The sequence below is a fragment of the Pygoscelis adeliae genome, unplaced genomic scaffold (assembly GCF_000699105.1).
Source record: "Pygoscelis adeliae isolate BGI_AS28 unplaced genomic scaffold, ASM69910v1 Scaffold243, whole genome shotgun sequence".
Taxonomy (NCBI): Eukaryota; Metazoa; Chordata; class Aves; order Sphenisciformes; family Spheniscidae; genus Pygoscelis; species Pygoscelis adeliae.
The window spans coordinates 252,272-273,864 of NW_008824363.1; the positions used below are offsets into that span (position 1 = coordinate 252,272).

Here is a 21,593-nt window from a genome sequence, read left to right on the forward strand (position 1 = left end):
CGCTTCTCGGAGCCAGCCCGGCCGTTGTCCAGCCTGGCCCGGCTCCCCCCTCTCCAGCCCCCAGGGTTACGCTGCCTTATCGAGCTAGGGAACGTCAGGTCGTTAAATGAAAAGTGTTAAAAAGCTTTCCGTCCTAGGTGACGTTGAATTTCTGGGTTTGAAAGAAGGGGGATGCCTTTGACATCTACTTACAGATGCACGTGTGAGTATGGTGTTGCACCGGCTTACGGAAACAACTGCATTTCAGGGGCATCTACTAAACTACTTTTTCCTCTTTTATGCTGCTAAACACAAACTCCGGTTAAAGTCTTTGTATGCCTGTACAATATTGATGCTGACTGGGAGCAGATCAACACCCTTTTTGGCATGTCTCCTTTTCGCAGATCTTAAAATCTAGCATGACGTGGCAGGCACTCACAGGTAAAGGGCTACGGTTATCTTCAGACTTTGTGCAAACAAGTGCAGTTTCATAGGGTTATGTGGAATTTCTGCAGGGGTGAACTCAGGGAAGGTCCTGCTGAGATCTTATTCCAGTGAGTGAAAGAATGGTTTCTTGTCATTTCTGTAATATTACACTACTGAAAATTTTCACTTTCCTACCAGTTGTTGTGATTGCCTCCCGCAGTGATTTTTATCCCATGTCTGACGGGATGACTTGGGTTAACTCCTTCAGATTCAGCAGGTTTTAAGAAAAAGATCAAGACAAAAACTTCTACAGCTTTTGTGGGCTAAGCTGCCCCGCACAACAAAGCCTCTATGTCCTCCTTGTGGAACTCTGCCTAGTTTATGGTAACGTTTTGAATCCAGCATAGCTGGCCTCTTTACTGTGCTGGGAAACTTTTATATTTAAATCTGATAATCACACTCATTGTGTAATCCTTTCATCCTCGCTCCCTGTAGTCGGAGATTATGCACAATTAACTCTGCCTTGTCTGAGATCATGGGGAGGGAAGAGCTGGGGTTCCTCACCAAGTAGGAACATTTAGATAATACACATGCTATGCAGTGCGCTGGGGAGCACCATGCAGAGGCAACCAAGTGGTAACAGAGTGGTACCACCACAGTGCTTTGTAGCGTCTACCTGGTAGACTTGTGCATTTTGTGATAACCACATGGCATTACTTTAATAATATATTACCACCTTCCTCATGACACAGCCCCCATATCACAAGGATTAAGCTGCTTACAAGTACTCCTTATTGTGAGATAAAAAAATATGTAAGAAATATGAATGATAACCATCAAGTAGAAGAGGTTTAGAATAATTTGTGGTTGCTGCTATGTGCTTTTAATGCTTTTAGAGGTATCTATGACCAAAGAAGAATTATGTAGGAAACATAAAAGAACAGTATCTTTGTCAAGTCAGGCTCTGACAGTTATTCAAATTAGTATTAAAATTAAGGTTCTCTCATCAATTTTTATATCCGTATTTGTGCACATGTGTTATTACATGATATGGTGGTAACTTTTCCAATGGACATCAGCCTCCTATTGCTGTTCCTTTCTTAACCCTTCATTACACGTCATTTTTACAATACCCATTTTACAGAATGGGAAACAAGGCAGGGAGGAAGGCTGTCACTCTGAAGAGACTACCTATTGTAGAAAGCCTAGATACTGACATTGTGGAGTGTTTTGCAGTTTTATAGCATTTTATTTGTTCAAAGTGTATATCTTGGTACTCACACACATATGTATGAGTGTTCAGTATCACTGCATATCTGGCTTCCAGTGTCTCTTGTCAGGCACAAGAAGATAAAAAGTACTTGGTTGTTCTTGTGAAAAGTGACAAGTTCAGAAAGACCTAGGAACGCTAAATAAATCTAGTTATCTAGAGTTACCCAGCTGCTAGCCATGATATCCAGCTTTCTCATCCAGAAGTTCCCTCATTCAGTTAAGTCTTCCAGCTTCTGCCTTAAATAAAGTCAAGGTCTTGGGGTAAATAGTCTCCTCTATGCACAGTTGTGTTCCACTTGAAACCCTAGAGCTCTTTTGTGCCTTTAAGGAGGCAGGGATCTGGGGGAAAAATAGCATTTGATCACATAGTTAAATCCAAAATCCTCATCTATAGGGACAAGGAAGTAGTATAGGTAAACTTAGTTCTGAATTTCCTAATATTTACACCTTCACAGGTTTTGCTGGCTGGATGTTTCTTCAGTGTAGCTCTCAAGGAGTGTCAACATATCCTTAAGAAATAAAAAGCAAAATAGTTTATCATTAGGGACTTTTACTGATCCCCATATTGGATCGTGGGCAAGGTCTTGTCCTCCAGGTGAACAACACATAATTCCGGTAATTAGAAATGTACTAATGACTTGGCCGGAGCTTTTAAATATTTTGAGAATCACAGTGAAAAAGCCATCAGTCCAAGGTCGATATCCAAGATAAATTTCAGTTCAATTTGTTTAAGCTTAGCAAAGTTAAAAGTCACCCAAAACAGATCTTCTCAATCTAAGCAATCTTAACAACCAGCTTCCCTGGTTGTTAATTGTCCCTGAGTGACAATTCTGAATATTTTAGACAGATCCGGGGACGTGGCAGAAGTGCCGTGCTGGTGGCTGGCCCTCTGAGCTGAGTAATCCTCAGTATCCTTGGCAGTGCATCAAGCCGGACGCTGACTGCAGAGCAGAAAGAAAAAAAGCTGTTTGAAGCCTTAGAGACAAGAACTTCAGCATGGAGGATAATCCTGGTGTAGGTCCAAGCACTCACTCTCAAAATATAATGTACATAGCTATAGAGAGCAAAGACGGAGCAAATGCTGCCTGCTGGTCTTGCTGCTCAGATTTGTAAGTCCGTCTTCAGGACAGGAACGTTTCTGTAATAAGCTCCTACACATTTTATGAACATGAATTCATTCTCAGGAAACCACTGTGAGCTGCCTTAGTTGTTACTCTGCTCTTCAGGTACCTGCATAAGAGGTAGCAAAACTAGCTAACTTTAAAAAGATACAGAAACATCAGGCTATGCCAGCACAAGTGAACAACAATACGATGAATAAATGCCAGTACATTTTAGTATATATTCTTTAGGCCTGGTCCTAGGAGCATGTGTAAATAGCGTGATGCGTAAGTCAGTATCTTAGACCAGATTCCACTTGCGGAAGGGCCGAAGGATACGCCCTGTAAATACAGTTTGTTTGTAGACGCATATGTAACTTTGAGAACTTGATGTAGGGGAGTTGTTACCATTAAAACCTTGATGGTAGCCCTTCAGTAATACACATCTACTTGCTGTGTGAAAGAATCCTGGTATTTTGGAGTTCGAGTATGGTATATAAACCTTCTGCTTGTGCAGTGTTCTGTTACTGCTGTGAGTATATTAGTAATCACGTAAACTTAGATTCTCTGGTTAATGTGTTTTGTGTTTTGGTTTTTTTTCCAGAATTTTGTGCCATCCTTTGGAAAGGAGACAGTACGGACAACAGCTGTTACTCCACAGTTTGAACAAAACATGGATTACGTGGACTTTGTTCATTTAAACATTTTAGAAAAGAAAGTTCTTAACAATTCTGAGGTTTCAGTTCAGTATTTATGTTCTAAGCCTTGTATCGTCAACTTGGAAGCAGTAGCTTCCTCCGAATTCAGGACTGGTGTACCAGTGTATAGAAGGAGATGGAAGGATGAGAAAAACCTTTACGTTAGCAGAACTCGACAAGTACATTTGAAATTTCCGAGCATCATGGTTTACAGAGATGATTATATCATCAGAAACTCAATAATAGTGCACAGTGTGATATTGTATGCATGGATTAGTCACAAATCAGTTAGCAGCTATGATGTTGAGCAGAATGAAGACTACCAGAATGCAGTTGCTAAGAATTACACTTTTTTAGAAGCAGTTCCACCTTTTAAACGCCCATTTAAGGACCACAAAGTTTGTCTTCAGTGGGGTGCTGACTATTTGTGGATGCTCCAGGCTAACAGGATACCTCAGTGCCCTCATGAAAGTGGTAGGTGTAATGTCACTTTTTTCTCCAAGGAAACTAAGGGGACCCAAATAACATCTTTGATAAGCTGTTAAAAAATGCATACTTGTAGTAAATAGTAGATGTTATGTAGAATGATTTACTTGGCAAAGAGTAAATCAGAAACATATTTTTAAGTCTTTATAGTGCAATAAACTTTATAGTACTTCTTTTTTTTTTTGCCCAAAACCATTATGGACAACCACTTTTGTTTTAAAAATTAATAGTTTTAAATAAAAAAAAAAGTGTCTTGCCAACTGTAGAAATTACTGAAACGCACAACTCTGCTTTCTGGATTTTCTCAGAGTTCTGATTTTTTTTTCTGTCTGCCAATCAGTAGCTTTACACCTGCTGACAATTCTTTTTGGCCTCAATATACATTCAAAGCAGAACCTGAAAGGAAAAAGGTTATTTGCTTCTAAACGGTTCTCTCCTAGAAAATCCCATAATGGTATTTGTGTCATTTATTTTCACTGCATTGGCATGTAAATTCTCTGAAGACGAACAGGGAAGCAATGATGTTGCTGCCTTCAGGGGCTTTCTGAACTACTTGTTGGAGACAGCATGTGATCTCTAACAACAGTGTGAAACATCTCATGTATTATCTAATTACATTATAGATGAAATCAGTGTAACGAGAAATAGGAGGAAATAACATTTTATTTAAATTTATTTTTTAAAATAAGCTTGTAACAAATTGCTTGGGGTTTGGTTTTTTGGGTTGTTTTTTGTTGTTTTTGTTTTTTTTCTAGGAAAGCTGATGATATGTCATGGCCTTGAAGATCTTTTTCCTGTTTCTTAGCAGGGGCAGCTTTATCAGATTTATTACAGGATTAAGCATATCAGTTAAGAACAGAATCGGTATCTATCCATACATAGAGTATAAACTGGAGAGCTGAAAATGGAAAGCAAGTCCAAGAGCTGTGGAGTAATGTCATGTAGGCATAACCAAAGATAGGATGCGATTTAAGCAAATAACATAAATGAAGATTTCTTCCTTTAAGTAACTGGTTCTTTAAGTATCTTAGATTTAAATGAGTCTGTTCTTTCCCTGCTTCTAATACCAGCTGGAAATGGACTCCATTTCACTTTCCGTGGGTTATTTGGTCCAAGATTGTAATTAATTAAATGTTAATAATTTAATTTATGTAATATAATAATGTAATTTAATAACAACAAGTGAACTTGTGTTTAAGGACTTACTGAAGGTTTGTGTTAATTTTTAATCTGTTGTGTGATTCAAATATTTGACTATATGAATGTGAGCTGATTAATTAGTTATCAATGCTTGTTGTCTGGCAGATTAAGAAAGATTGTATTTTGCAGATGGTGTCCAGATTCTCAACTTTATATATGCTTCCAGTGGGGAGAAAACAGGAATCGTGAAGAAATTTGAACAATTTGAAAACAGAGAACTTGAGACAGTCAGACAACATCAGATTGATTATCCCATGTAAGTATAGGCAAATAATTGAAGTGGGCTGTAATTGATTATTGAAGGCTATAGAATGTACTTAAACTCTTAGGCTATACCACAAATTAAAGGAATACTGCCTACTAATTTGAGAAAAGGCTCAAAAGGAAACTAGTTATCAATTCCTTCTGTTCTCTGACTTCAGTTTTGGACAGGATTAAGCTGAGCCTCAGAAAGATACAGTACGTGTTAGTGCAGTGCTGTGTAAGAGATACCAATAGTAGGTGTAACTGAGCTGGTTAGGTACAGTTAGGAGGGTAAGTTAGCTGTTACGTGCTGTCACGATCAGACTGCCGTCTCATGACTAGCTAGCCTGGGGTTTTCCGCATTACAAAGAGATCTTCATTTCAAACATCATTTGCAGCCCAAGTGCAGAGTAGGGTTTCTTGCAAGGGCAAGCAGTGTGGAGCAGCTTTTTCACTATGAGTTCACACTCTATTTTGCAGCTGACGAGCCCCTAGTGATAGAGTCCCCTGCCTAGATAAGTCTTCCAGCTTGAGCTTACACTATTTCTTTCCATCATCCCTGTGTAAACTCTCCTAGTTGGACAGGAGTAAAACCCCTTAGCCCCTGCACGCTGTTCAGTTACAGAGGAATCACTCTGGGAAGATGATCTTTCTCTGCTCTTCTCCTCCTTCCCAAAACTGTCACAACTCTTCAGTCATATTTTGCAACTTCAGAGGAAAAAGTATATATAGAGGTATATAAATATATCTCCCTTCCACCAGATGCTGTTACCCTGGCAACATTATTACAGAAATAGGAAATGATCACAGGAACTGGAACTTGCCTGCTGGTTGGTGTTTGGCCTGTGACCACAAGAAGAGCGCCAAAGAAGACTTGCCAGATAGCGCAGGTTGCATACAAATTACTAGCCCTGAAACTATATCTCAGAAGTCATAAGTACAGAGCAATTTTTAGCTCCTGGCTTCTTCAGGATGGGTGACAGCCTGGTTTGCACAGCCTGCTGCCCTTTGCTCACCAGCACAGTTGCATTCTGCTTCTGGCACTGAGAACCAGAGCTCAAGCTCTGGTTGAGAATGTATGGCATGATTTCATGCAGCTCTTTACCTGCTCCACACAGTTCCACCCTCTCTTGCCTTCGGGTGGTGTCTCCAGTGTTAACATAAAGCATTGCCTGTGTGTTGTGGTAGCTGTTAAGAGGAGGAAGAGAGTTTTCCTTCAGCTCTCTGTGTGTGAACGGTGGTTCCCCGCTGCACCAAAAGGCCAACAGAAGCAGGTAGATCTAAATGAAGTTACTCGTTTGACTTCAGTCAGGGATTTGTAAAGAAAGAGGACTGGAGATAGACAACTGTCATTTGAGGTAGCTACCAGTGGACAGCCTGCAGCAAGGATAGGCTGGGACTGTAAGGGACTACTCAACACTGTATGACATTCTGCAGCAATGGGGGATGTGAAATGAGTCGGCATTGTCCCAACTGTCCCAAGAAATTTGTCTGGAACAGTTGTGTGCTCAGACTGGCAATCAAGGATTAAATGGAGACTGCGGCGTTTAAGTTTGCTGTATTGCCAGAGATGAAAGATGGAAAGAGCGATATATAAGCATAAGCAGTACTTCTGGAAGCACAGTGTTTGCCTGTAGGCCATAACAATCAATATACAAGTGACTGTGATTTACAAACCCTTCTACCTCACCCATGTACCATCTCTGGAGGATATGGTGTTATTAGCTATTTAAGGTGTAGACTCTATTGGAAAAAACTTCACTACCTTTGCATTTTTTTTTTAAGCAGGAGAGCAGGTGTTAGGCTTTCAGATCTGTATTGGTTTCGTTTAGGAAAAGATACAAGGTACTCTATGTTCAGCAACTTTTTGAGAGAGAAGCAAGGCAAGCTGACCCAATTCTAAAGTATTAAAAACAAATATTTTTTTCTTAATTATAGAAATACAAAAAATGAATAATATCTCTTTCTAAAAGTCACTAAGAAAAGAGAACTTTATCAGCGATGATGATAATTGTAATGCTTTGCTGGGTTGTACATTGGAGGTACGGTTTTCAAAGGCATTCAGCATTGGCCTAACTGCTGTGGAAATGTTATGGAAATAAGTGGTCAAGTTTCTGTTAAGAGCACTGAAGCAGATTTAATCTGGCACAGAGGAACTCCTTTAAATTAGATAGTGTGGTATAAATTCTGCTTTTACTGCCTCAGCCAGCTTTGTACAGAAATTTCTAAGTAGATAGCATTGTTGGGTCTTCATTTTTTTATTTTGCACTGCTCCATAGTTTGCACAGGCTCCACCTTTATTTATCCTGTGATAGCTCTGTGACAGCTATTCATACCTACCTGTATTATCCAGAGGCTGGATTCATTTTTAACTGCTTCTCCCAAGCACATTTTCACAGTTGGCATTTACTATAGAAGACACAGCTTGGTTTTTACTGGCTTCCACAATCAAGATTACAAGACCATGCATTTGGGGATTTTGTACTGTAGCCTGCATGCAGGAGGTTGGCTCCAAGTTGTCTCAGTCGTGTTTTCAGTTCCCTATTGATGTGGGATCCGGCAGTAACTCTGACCCACCATTCTGGAATTGATCCAAATAACACTCCCTTATTCTCCTCTCATGTTCTTACCACAAAAGTGCGCGGTTAAAAGGAGATCACAGATCCAAGAGTCCTAAGTACTGTTGCTCTGAAGGTTTTCACTGCAGAGGTTGTGTTCTGTTCTGAAGATTACATGTGTGAAACAGGTTTGCTAAATTAAAGTGAAATGCATGCTTTTCAAATTATACAGGGAGATTTCTCATCAGGAGTGGATTTTTTGTTTATTTTTGCTCATGCAGGTTCACCGTTTCAGTCTGGCTATACTTACTCCATCACTGTGAAAAGGATCTGTGTGGTATACTCTATTTTATTGATCTGAAAGAAATGTATAGTACTCCTGCTGTATTTCTAAATGAGGAAGGTAAGGGATATTATTAATGGCCTTCAGAAGGGGTCTAATATAGCCTTTATAGATCTGTGCCTAGGAATAACATAAATAGATTATCAGACCTATTTTGTTAAACTGATCCCTTGCAAAATGCTTCTTTTTGACTATAGTGTCTCAATAGGAAAGTAGCTACTAAATTAATAGGGTAAAACTGAGAAGTAGTTGCATAGCATCTAGTCTTGGCTAACTTCAGAAAATGTCTGCTTTATCAGGAGAATAGACTGAATCTTACAGGTCAGGAACATAGACTGGGATTAAACAGTCTTATCTCAATGAACAACCTTTATTATTATTATTATTGTTATTGAAGTATTATTTTAATATTGTTCTCAGTTCTTATATACATAACACATGAAAATTTTTGAAAATTTGAAATAGCCTCAGAAAAAGTCCAAATGATTCAAGGTCTTGCCTATATTGCAATGTTCAAGAAGCACAGTCTATTTCCCTGATCCAAAAAAAAGTTAAGAGGTAGCACTGTCTTAGTCTAGCAACACTTGCAGTAGAGGAACATTCCTGCCAGAAGACGGCTCTTCAGCCTCTGATAGAGAATGAAATTCAGCAGCTGGGGGCTGGCTGGCAGGCTCACAGAGGAAATAAGTGCTCAGAGTTTTAAAAGTGCACACCTGGCTTTCTCGTAAGACATTACATTTTTTCCCCTTTGCAAGTTTCACGACTAATCTTTTCCTATCTGTTATTTTTGCTATTTCTATTTTCTCTGTCTTGTAACCAATCTAGATAATTAATCTATACTTTATAAACTGGATGCTTTTCTTTGAAGAACAAACAAAAATGGCAGCTCAGCTGGAAGTTATTGGCTTGATAGAAGGTTTGCTTGGAGAGGTTTTAGGGCCAGTTTTATTCTCAGTGTTACACTAGATTATCACAATAGTCTCTTCTGGTCTTAAGAGCTCAGACCATGAGTCTAGCTTCTGTAGGTCCAAGCAGTGGAGGGTAGAGTCATCTTGTACTTGGTCATTGCACTTTCACGTGCTAGCAGTTGGGTGGTGAGTAGATACCATTGTCTGTTGTTCCCCTCTGCTGTTTGCTGCAAGTCATGTCTGCTTTCTGGTGTTTGAGATCAACTGTGACACGCTCCCTGTTTGCCTTATGTTTAGTGTGTTTATCCCTCAGCAGTTGGTTTTGAGTCTGTGGTTTCATGTGGGAGCCTGGGCATTAGCATCCGAGATGTGTAACTGAAATGTGGAGCACGTTTCCCTGGGATTCTGTGAAAGCTGATGTATGGCTTGGCAAGTGCCCAGATCTCTGTTGGTGATGAAGAGGATGAAGAAGACAGAATCACTGTGAAAAATACAGTAGGAAGCCCATTCTTAATGTTGGTATTTCCGTGGTGTTTATTTCCTTTTTCTTCCTTTGTTGCTCTGTCAGGTTACGTGCATATTCAGATGCACCTCATGAGAGGAGATGACCTTGCAGTGAAAACTAGCTTCAGCCTTCCTCTAAAGCAGTGGTTTCGACTGGATCTCTCTTTTAAGGGTGGACAGGTATGCGTGCTACTGAATTACAGGATCAAGGCTGAGAAACGTCTAATTTGATTATGCCTCTGACAAACCCCTTAATAGCTGAGGCTGAGAGAAATACTGTAATTTGTACATGCTCACATAGCAAAAGAATGAAAAATCTAAAACTGGAAGTTGTCTGGGGATGTTCAGACCATCCGACTTTGGGAAATCAACGTAAATGCTTAAGATAAGAGCCTAGAATTACTGTGTATTCAGTGGCTCTCTTCACGCAGGGTTGCTCTCCAGAGACCTTATTGACTGTACAGGCAACCAGGACTCCTGGCTTAGATACCTTATCTAGATACTTTAAGTTACATGGTGTGAATAGCTCTGAGAGACTTTGCATTTGGAGGCTTAGGCGTTTTTACTATTCTGATATGAAAATTTAAGTGTCTGGGCTTCTGTACAGTAGCATGCCTCTTGCCTAGATGTGTTGGCTAACAGGAGGTATGTGCAGTTTCCAAGTTTTGCATATTTGACAAAGTGACATAGGATTGACTACCATTAAGAGACCAAAAAATACTGCAGTATCCCTCTGTAGTAGATAAAGTACATAATTTACATTTTAACAAATCACAATTGTTTTTTCACAAAACCTTCCAAAAGCAGCTCTGAAAACGCAGGCTTCCTGCCCAAGTTCTTGTCTGAACCTCCAGCTATTAAGATATTAGGGTGTGAAAATAATCAGAAACCTTAGTCTTCTATTTCTCAACTTCTTTCTCCTTGAAAATGGTTGAATAGATTACATTCTGAATTGTAAAAATAATTGCTAATTAATGGCAAGAACAACTAAGCAAATTTAAAGTATGAGGTAAATGACTGATAAAGCTGAAACAATGCTGTACTGAGAGAGCAGTGTACAGGCTAAACTACTGCTGTTCCTTTTGCACCCCACCTTTTTTTAAGTATGTAAGTGGTGAGCAGATTGATTGTCTTGCAAGAAAATCAGGTAGAAACATGTATTTACTTTTAATAAAATATGCTTTTGAATATATTGTTAAAAGGAAAAGTGAAAAAAAAGTGGTTCATAGAATCAGAACTGTCTTTTTCTGCTTGTTTAACCGTAGTTATAATTTAAGTTCATGGGAAAGGGACGAGCCTATGGATTTTGAAGCTCAACTTCAGGTGCAAATGTGAAAGTTAATGTCAATATTGATACAGGGTATATTAGTCTTGACTTGGTGGAAATCTGAGGATTGCTTGTACGATTAGATTAAGAAAAAATATTCTTCCATCGGAGAGCAGAGTGAATTTATTCAGGTGTGAGATAAAACCTGTGGTCAATAAATTTCGACTTTTGGACAAAATAAGGGAGCCATGAAGAGTTTAGTGAGCACTATTGTGGAAAAAAGAGGAAGCAGGACCAAACTTAAAAACATTTCAGTACTTAGAGCCATTCTCTGGAATGGAAAGGCTGTGGTGCAGTTCCATCTTACTGACATGTCTTTCTGTAGTAAGTTTTTAAATGCTACAATCCTCAAAAGGTACAGAAGAATCTCCTTATTTAGGCACTTTGTGTCCAACGAAGAGCAACGAAGCTGGTGAGGGGTCTGGAGAACAAGTCTTATGAGGAGCGGCTGAGGGAACTGGGGTTGTTTAGTCTGGAAAAAAAGGAGGCTGAGGGGAGACCTTATCGCTCTCTACAACTACCTGAAAGGAGGCTGTAGTGAGGTGGGGGTTGGTCTCTTCTCCCAAGTAGCAAGTGATAGGACGAGAGGAAACATCCACAAGTTGCGCCAAGGGAGGTTTAGATTGGATATTAAGAAAAATATCATCACCAAAAGGGTTGTCAAGCATTGGAAGAGGCTGGCCAGGGAAATGGTTGAGTCACCATCCCTGGAGGTATTTAAAAGACGTGTAGATGTGGTGCTTCGGGACATGGTTTAGTGGTGGACTTGGCAGTGTTAAGTTTACGATTGGACTCTATGATCTTAAAGGTCTTTTCCAACCTAAATGATTCTATGATTATTTCAATTCCATTGATTTAGATATGTTTAGTCCAGCATGATCTGAGACAAAATTAGGGAAGGTTGGGAAACTGAGTCATCGAGAAATTAAGAGCCAGATTTTAAGAGCATCTGAAGATGCAGATGAATCCCTAAAAATACCTAGGCACTTGAAAATTTTGCAGGGTTGTTTCATGGGTCCTTAGGTAACGTTTTACAATACCAACATGTATGAAAATCTTATCTTGTCTTCCTTCTCGGGCATCTGAATTCCTTTAACCATTCTGGCACTGAAAATCTACTGAAAGTACATCTCCTGTAGAAGTAGGAGTTGAACCCATATTTTTTTAAATCATGGCCTGTTACATTAGCTTTATGGCCATTCTTCACCTGTAAGCTACAATTTCTCAAGGAGATCAATATTCTCTTCATTTAGCATCTCTGCTATACAAAAGCAAAACAGCCTTTCACACTTTGGAAGAATAAAAGCTTCAGCATAGTACAGATGTCTTGTAACTGAATACAGGAATGAAATAGCTGAAGTAGGCAACATCTGTGCTATTTTTGCTATTTTTCGTTGCTCATGGTTGCCCAGGACAGACTAGTGCCAATGTTTTACATTAAACTCTTCTGACATATGGCAGATATGTGACACCATCCTCTTCAGTGCAGACGAGATGCAACAAGCTGCAGCTGTAATCTTCTGAACTATGAGTTCAAATGGGTTAGTAAATGTACCTTGTAATATTTCATTTATTATAATTAATATTTTGTGTTCTTTTAGATAGAAGTAAGCAGTGTTGGGAAGAATTTGAAAAGACATCATCATCAGTCTTTTACGTAAGCAGCGTTTTCCCCTTTGCTGAGTAATATGTGTGTATGTGTTCAGATATGGAAAATGGGAGAAGGAGAGCACAAGTTTGTAACTGAGATTCCAAATGATTTTCAAAGTGTCTGTGGTCTTTTTCCACTCTATGCTTTCAAAAACAGTTTGCATTACTGTTGTAACGTGCTCGTTGAGCGTGAGCTGAATAATTTTGTTAATGCCATGAGCTAGTTGAGTTAACATGCTGCGTGATCTAGTACTAGAGTCTGATAACCCTCATAAAAACTGATTGGAAGGTCAGTGGCATTAGGATCAATCTTCAAATGAAGTCTTGGCCTTACCAAAGTCAAGGGAAGTTTTGCTGTTGCTGTGAGAGAGCTAGGATTTCACCAGTGAAATTGGTATCTGCTTTGCTTAGGTAGAGAGCAAAATTTCTACCAAAAATGCTCTTGCCCTATCCTTTATTCTAAGCAACTGAATAATTTTTTAAAATGGATCTTTAATTGTTCTCTTTCACTGTAATTTAAGATTGACTCTTTCTTGTGCAAATAATTTAAAAAAAAACTTTTAATATGGAAACTATGTAACAGTAAATTGCATGGCAGAATTCAGTGGTGTTCCTTCTCTGCTATGGTTTACAAACCAGAAATTGTAGATTTATAGATAGTAACTCTAGGAGACAGATAACTTAAATTTTCATATGCCAATTTTAGAAAAGTGCAAGGGAGAGGTGGAACTGAAGTCTCTGAGGTTGTGTAATGATGCATAAAACACCAGAAGATACCTACAGGTCAGAAAAACAAAACACCCTGCTGGTTTAATATGTTTGTAGACAAGGGGTTTGTTAAATTTACTACAGAATTTATCACACTAAATTGCAAAGTAGATTTTGAGAGTAAACAGACGAGAAAAGAAAAAGATACTGGCTGTCAGTTACGGAAATTCTGAAATACACATTTCCTTTTTTCTTTCATAGTACGTCTTGATAGCCAGCTTACTTCTCTTTCATGTTCTCAAGTTTTAGGGAAGATTTCTATTATGATGACACTGCTGGATACTTTGTTGTTGGAGGCAGTGGATATGTAAATGGTATTGAAGCGTTCTTTGGACCTGTGAAATACTATCGTCTCAATGTGTTGGAAACAGAACAGGTAAACAAAAGCAGTATTTGGAAATGTTTAAATATTAGCAGCCAGCTATGGCTGTTTTTTTTTTTTTTTTTTTTAATACGAAGCTCTTACCAAGTGATAAACTTGCTATGAAGCATAATAGTACTTGGGAATATATAACCAAAATATGATCATTTTCTGTTCTGTTGAAATCTAGGAATGTTAGTTACCACTTCAAATGCTAAAAGATAAGACTTCTAGAAATAAGTATGTAAAGCAATGTTCCTAAATCTATATTTAAGTAAGGACTTATTTTCAGTATTGCTTTGTTTCCCAGAGTTTTTGATGATACAGTATTGAACACATTTGATTAATTTATGGTTTTGTTGAAATCGGTGGAAAAGTCACACAGGCTTGGTCAATTTTGGAAGTTCATCCATGGTTTCTTGGATTATGCTGACTGTTTAAAGTCATAGTCTGTTGTGGCCAGCATCAGGTTGTCCGGCACATGATGTGCCAGATAAGCTGATTGTAGTAAATAATCTGTTTCCTTTTATTATTTGCCTACAACGCTTCTTTCTAGCCAAGCATAGACAATAACAGATACTGTAGATGCCATTTATCTATTATTTGCCTTTTTATAGATTTCTAACCCTCTTCATGACAAAGAAACAGTGGAACAAATTGAACTGTACTATGAGAGATGTATGGACATTCAAGAAATAGTTTATGAGTACAGATACATTGTAAGGCAAGGCGAAAAAGTGCAAAGAAATTGTAAGTGTTGATCTATGAGGTATGAATTTTAAACTGTCATCTTTGGAGACCTGTTTTCTTTCCTTTTACCAGAATCTGGATAATGATCGTCAAAAGTAAACTTAAATTTAGCCATAACAAGAAAAAAGGCAATTTGAAGAGTTTAACCTTGTTACTGGTAGCTAAAACTGGGGGTTTGTCCCTGCAAAGGCTTTTGTGCCATGGAATACAAACTTAAATCATGTTCTTGATATTTCTTCTCTAATAAGACAGGTGCATAAAGAGACAAAGAAACACTTTCAAGCTTACATGTAAGCTCTTCAGTTGCCTTTCTTCCGTTTTATTCCCAAATGACCCTGAAGGCACATGTATTTTAAGCCCTTTTCCAAAAATGGGTAGTTTTTGCTAGAATGTCTCTGCCACAGTTGCCTAATGTGCAGTAATTTACAGGTTTATACCAAAGTAACCACTTTAGTGAAAGAGGAGGAACATAGCTTAAATGTGTGCTGAAAACTAGCTTATGTTTCCAGTTAGAATTCGATCGCATGCATTGTGACCAGAGTATGGAAGAGAGTAGAAGAAATCTTATGTATTTGTAAGTGGCCTGTGCTAGCTGTATGAGTTTTTAGCACTACTTTGTGTTAAGGGTGTGCTCATCTTGTCCATGAATTTTTAGTTTACCCTAGAAACATCTTTTTTTCTACCAGAAGCTTGTTTTAAAGACCAGCCAAGTCAGCTTTCATGTCTTAAATATGTTTTTTTCTCTAGGTTACTATGAAAGCTATTATTTGGAGCTGATTCATAAATATGGAGAAAAATCCAAATGTGATGCCTTCATGTGGGGAAAAGAGCTCAGGGAAAAGTACCACACTTTGTTCAAACTGTTGCAAGAGATGGATTTCAGTGCTCCAGATGGTAATCATATTTTATTTTATTGTCCTTAAATAACTCCACAATATATGTCATGTAAGTTAGTATGCTTTGACTTCAGTTGAACACTTTTTTTTTTCCTATCAGCTAACTTAGTAAAGGAGTGTCTTATATGTTGTGCTGCAAATGAAGGATGGCTTATTATGTAGAAGGAAATAGAGATATCCTTACTTTTTTAGTGGTTAGTTACTTTGAGACGGTCTTTCGGATTTTTATTCACCCTTCCTATTCAATAGTACCTTGTATCTCTAGGAATTTTCGTTGTCTGCGTTGAGAATACCATTCAGCATGAGAAATAACAGAATCTGTCTCAGTCCCATTAAATTAAGGAGGGGAAATCAATTCCTGATTTTAACTCTTGCAATAACTGTGCATCCTACATTTTATTTTTAGTGTTAGAAGATGGAAGTGATACAGTTCTAGAAGTTGGCCGGAGGATATTTGAGAAGGTTGCAAAGAGTCTGTCCAGCGCCGATGGCCTCAGCAATATGGGCTCCTCTGTCCCTCTCTTGGTGGATTCCAGTTGTTGTGGATACCATAAGGCTTCCTATTTCCTTGCAGTTACATTTGAAACAGGGCTCGGTGTGTCTGTGGATCGTACAAAGGTAGTATATTTAATATGTTTGGTTATGTCTGTGAAATTAATTACCTTTAAAGGCAATTTAGAAATGGGATGAATTTATGATCAATTGAATTAAAAAATGTGAAATGGCCTCCAGATCCAGGCTGTGGTTGAAGGGATTCCCCAATACAGCTACTCCTAAATAGCCTGACGGCAGTGAAGTCTTTATGAAGTCCTGATGGTAGGAATCTTTATCCTGCTCATCCAGAACAAGAAAATCATCATTTAGTAAGACCTAGAAATGGTGGTAAAGTAAACAGCATGGAACATACTGCTTTTCCCAGTCACTGAGGAGGTAGGATGAGGTAATAACCCTCATGTCACCCACAGTCATTTGTAGATGGGTATGAAAAAAGTCTCACATCAGACAAATCTCCTAAAGTGGAAAGGTTGCAGAGTACAGTCAGGAAAGAAGTCCCATTTTACAGCACGCAAAAATGTGGCACTGAGTATATTATGGTCAAATGATTCGAGGTAACAAAAGTAGAACAGTTTTCTTTTGGAAAAAAACTGACCATGCTTCAGCTGAGCAACTGCAGAGCATGTGAACTCCTGACCTTTTAGGCAGGTTGCAAATAACTGAAATGTTTCCATGCGATTCCATTGCAAGGTCAAATAAAGGGGAGGTGTTTATATATAATCACTGGAAGAGGGCTATACTGAAATTGTCAACAGATATTTAATTGTCATATAATAGTGTAATATAAAATGTTCATAAAGAATAGCAGATCTGCCTAATGTGGTTACAGGATACTAAATCAGAAGAACCCCTGAGAGGCCAATCTGAGACCAAGCTCACTCCAGTTTCTCAAACACAAGAAACCTTAGACAGGAGCCTTTTTTATACCCTAATTATGGAATATACCTAGTGCTAATTATGGAGGCTAAGTAATTTCATTATTGAATCTGCTTCAGATAGTGTAGGAAATAATTTAATACCCAGCGCAGATAGGACACCACAGTTTTTATTACTGTGCAGGTGAAAAATAATACTAGTGCTGAAAATGGTTTTGGCAAATGTGCGGTACCTAGACTATTTCTAGCACCAATTGACATGTATCTCAAGGGAGCTTTGTGCTGAAACCTTGTCAGCCACAAGTCCCATCTGTCTAGTCTTGTCAGATCCTTAGGGTAAGATTTTCAAGTGCTGTTTGTTAACTTCCATATGTTTCCACTGAATTCAGTGCGAAAACTCCAGTTGACATCAGTGAGACTAGTTAAGTCACTGCTGAGTATAAAAAGTGTCAGAGTATAATTAACACTATAATAAAGTAGCATTAAAAAATTGCCGCACGCTTAGTGGTGGCAGAATAAGTGCAATACTTGAAAAGTACTTAGAGAGTCTAGTTTTTCTTTCAAATCTTTCTATACATATAGAAGACATTTTAACTACTTCAGGGCTGTGCTTGATTCTGCAACTGTGTTCACATGGTATAGCTAGTATATCAGCTACCAGTATGAACACTTTGTTCCCTGTAAATCTCCACCAAAGTGCTAAACTTGTGACATGTGCAGTGGATTCACTCTTGTTTACGTCTGTTGATTTTTGTCAGGGGCTGCTGTATAGTTTAGTTGGCGCTCAGGGGAATGAGAGACTTGCTGTGATGAATCTTGGCTATAAACATTACCAAGGCATTAATAACTATCCACTTGATTTGGAGCTGTCATATGCTTATTACAGTAATATTGCAACAAAGACATCGTTGGATCAACACACTATAAAAGGGGAACAGGTAAAAGAGTTATAAGTGTATCTGAATTTGTCTTCTGTGCAAATGACTTTTTATATATCAATATTAATTATGTGGCCAGAACATTTTTGTCTTGATTTACAAATATTAGCTCATCTGATTGATGTCCCTGCCCATGGCAGGGGTGTTGGACTAAATGATCTTTAAAGGTCCCTTCCAACCCAAACCATCCTATGATTCTATGATTGTTACAAAATCCCCCAAATTATATGTAGGTATCATTACTCCATTTCTTAGCAAGGGGGAAACCAAATCAAAGTTAGGCTCAAATCCTCAGAATTGTCCACATGCCTATCTTTCAGTAAAGTCTAAGTCTTATTCTTGGCCACTCAGATTTTTAATTATTAATATAATTGGATGTGTTTATTAATAACTGATCTGCTGTTTCAATAGCCGAATATCATGAAGTTCATGCAAAAGATAAATTGTCCTCTTCCTACTTATACCTTTTCTATAATCAGATGAAAAGATTTGGCTGTTAAATAGCTATCTGATGAGAAAGTTACAGTAAAATGATTTTAGAATGAGCTGCTAAACAGGAGGTAACAGAACTTTATCTGTAAAGAATACTCAAGGTAGGCCAGTACTAGGATCCTGGGTTATCAGAAAGAATGATTATTGTACAAAAAATAGAGAGATTTTGGTTGCTGAAGAACTAAAAATCAGCAGACAGCCGCCTAGATAAGAGTGCTGTAGGGCAGGTCTTCAGCAAGCTTTCTGCCAGCCTTTTTTTTATCTTTTAAGAGAGATTTCTGTAGAAACTAAAAAACCTTAAAAGGCTTAAAAGCACTTCTTTGCCATTATTAAGTGCATTTAAAACTACAAAGGTGGGATTTTTTTTTTCAATTGTTGACGTCTTGGCATACCTTTCCAGTGTAGAGTGGACTTACAGTTTTGTACCGTAACGAAGCAGTAAATGGTTTTTACACTGGATGTAAGGATGGTTCTTAATGCACTGGCCAGCAGAGGGGTGGTGAGAATTTTAAAACCCAGAATTGATCACAAATTTTTAGGGATAAACAGGAAATGGGCAACATTTTCATTTTGGTGGCAGATGTGTGAATTCATTGTGTAATAATTTTTTCTTTCTGTTCACCTACGCTTCAGGCATTTGTTGAAACTATAAGGCTGATGGATGATGAACTGCTAAAAGCTCAAACAAAAGAAAATGGTGATGTCTTTATGTGGTTAAAACACGAAGCATCAAGAGGAAATGCAGCTGCACAGGTATAAAGTAATACATTTCTCCTGTCTTGGTTTTATACCCACATCATGTACATACATCTATGGACTATGTAGAAAAGTTGTGGAGGAGAGTGAAGTGGACAGGCGTTTTCACTTTCCACCCAGAATTCCTTCTTTTTTGTGAGCTTGAACTATTTCTCATGTTTCTGTCTGATAATATCCAGTGACCATGCAAAAAGCTATAACAATGATGCAAGGCAAAAGGGAAGAGTTGTCAAGACTCAGCAGCCTCCTTCTCTGATCATTTGCCCTGGTTTGTATTTGACATGGTGCAGTTATTGCTGCTGATCTGAGACCAGCAGCAATATGTTGTAATACTGAGCCATTTTCATGCGTCAAATCTGCCTTTATCACTTACCTCTGCACTTAAATCAAGCCAGACTTTTGTGGTACTGACAGTTGTAAAAAATAACCCTGCTGTAGATTTAATATCACTACATTTGACCACTGGGAAGCCCCCTGAATATTCCTGATAACCAATTGTTTTCAAACTGTTGAGGACGCATAACTAGTTTCTTCACATATTTAAAATCCATTTAAGCCTGCAAAAGTCTGCTCCTGCAATTCCAGTTTCAGTACTAGCATTTATAACATCAGTGCTTATGTTGCTTTCTTTTAGCAACGATTGGCTCAGATGCTGTTTTGGGGCCAACAAGGAGTGGCAAAAAATCCTGAAGCTGCAATAGAATGGTATGCAAAGGGTGCAATAGAAACAGAAGATCCAGTGTTAATATATGATTATGCCATTGTATTATTTAAGGTAAGTCATGTTTCATATTTTCACTTCAGAAAAATCATTCCTATGGCATGGATGTTTGTAATTGCAGTGACACAGGGTGAGAGTGTATACAAGTGGGTTTAGATTTCCTCTGAAAATCAATCAACAGTTATGAAGCTAATGTTGATATGCACAAAAATTTTAAAAAGAGCAAGTTAAAAGCAGTTTAGTCACTTTGTTCCTAGCCAAATTCAGGATCAAAATACCACCTAAATTGTGGATCCTAATTTTCCCTAATGGCTTGTCACCTCAAAAATCTAACCAGCTAGTAGACATAGGTCTTGGTATAGAGATATAGGTGAAAGTTCGATCTTTTCTTAGAATGCCCTTTATTAGATCTCTGGGAATATTTTTTTTTTTAGTAGGAATTAAATAGTCTCTGCATGCAGTTAGTTTTTCCCCGCTAGAAGCGGTAGACAGCAGAGGCTAAACTCAGGCATAAAACCCCACCTGAGTCAAATAAATTGTATCAGCTAAGTGGTGTCACCCATAAGACATTCAACAGTACTAAAGGTTAGAGATGTTAGTGAAGAACTGTTAGGTCTTCATCTCATTCCTTTGACAGTGGAGGGCTGCTCTCTACAAAATCCTTGCTTAAGTTTTGCTTGCATTAATTTTGAGCACCAATAATCTGTTTGACCCCTCTGGAATTAATTTATATGGACATCTTCAGCGTAACGTCTGTTATTTCCTCTGGAGACACTCTGACATCCTTTTTCAGGAAAGCTGAGAGCTCATACTCATTGCCAAATCGTGAACAATCTATGCACCTTTGAATGCTATTCATTCTTCCTTAGTTGCTGAAAATTAAAGGTCTGTGGTATTATTTACCCACAAAAATCACTTGGGTCGACTAGTGAAATAATTTTTCCTAGGCAGAATCACTGAGATTTTGAAAAGCTATGAATGAAGGATGAGCACAAAGCTGCTTTTTTTGTTGTAGCTGTTTAAAGCTGAATAACACCTAGTAAATAATAGTCTCAATGTTAAAATGCATTTTGAATGTGTATATGTGAATTTTCATCAGCCTGTATTCTGTATTTGTAAACAATGATTGTTTCACATATCCATTTCCTAGGGCCAAGGTGTGAAAAAGAATACAAAACTTGCTCTGGAATTGATGAAGAAAGCAGCAGCCAAGGTAAAATGTAATAAATATTTTATTGTAAAATTCCTATACCAGGTGCTAATAATAATGAACTCTGACTTATATAAAATGCATATTATCATAATTCTCTGTAAATACTGGTTGCTTCTCCCAGTGTCTTCACTATGAATGGTGAAAGCCTTATTTCCCCATATTGGGAGACTAGACTACTCAAAATCAGCCAAAATTTCTATGGAAGAAAAAGAATTCTCTCTACTTACATCTTCTAGAACTTGATGATAGTTAAGTGACTTACAGAGTGAATAGTTGATGCAGGAGTATGTTTTTGCCTCAGGTTCCTAAGCATTTTCTTCTAGACCATACTAGGTATGTTTTTTCATAGGAGTGCCTACCAGGCTTGAGCTTTTGTGACATGATGATCTCTCCAGAGTCAGGTAGAGATAACTGCCACCTTTGTAAATCCATGCCAGCAGGCTTTGCTATAATCTTTAAGATTATAGCATCTTCAGATTAGAGCATCTTTAAGTTGTAATGTGAATGAAAAAGAGTAAAGACCGAGGTCTGGATTGTGCTTCCACAGTCTGCACTGAGGGATGGCGCATTCCTG

At 38.2% G+C, this 21,593-nt stretch overlaps 1 protein-coding gene across 1 annotated transcript in view; it reads left to right on the plus strand.

The window, feature by feature from the left end:
- The first annotated feature begins 343 nt into the window (after positions 1-343).
- Positions 344-21,593, plus strand: part of SEL1L3 (sel-1 suppressor of lin-12-like 3 (C. elegans)) — a 38,489-nt gene continuing 17,239 nt past the window's right edge. Inside the window, exons 1-14 of the mRNA XM_009319883.1 lie at positions 344-420; positions 3,382-3,949; positions 5,291-5,417; positions 8,244-8,365; positions 9,782-9,897; positions 12,646-12,701; positions 13,706-13,838; positions 14,441-14,573; positions 15,321-15,467; positions 15,876-16,087; positions 17,658-17,837; positions 18,963-19,082; positions 19,720-19,860; positions 20,957-21,019. Of these exons, the coding sequence (XP_009318158.1) occupies positions 3,451-3,949; positions 5,291-5,417; positions 8,244-8,365; positions 9,782-9,897; positions 12,646-12,701; positions 13,706-13,838; positions 14,441-14,573; positions 15,321-15,467; positions 15,876-16,087; positions 17,658-17,837; positions 18,963-19,082; positions 19,720-19,860; positions 20,957-21,019 (2,049 nt within the window). The 5' untranslated portion in view covers positions 344-420; positions 3,382-3,450. The remainder of the gene's footprint in view (positions 421-3,381; positions 3,950-5,290; positions 5,418-8,243; positions 8,366-9,781; positions 9,898-12,645; positions 12,702-13,705; positions 13,839-14,440; positions 14,574-15,320; positions 15,468-15,875; positions 16,088-17,657; positions 17,838-18,962; positions 19,083-19,719; positions 19,861-20,956; positions 21,020-21,593) is intronic.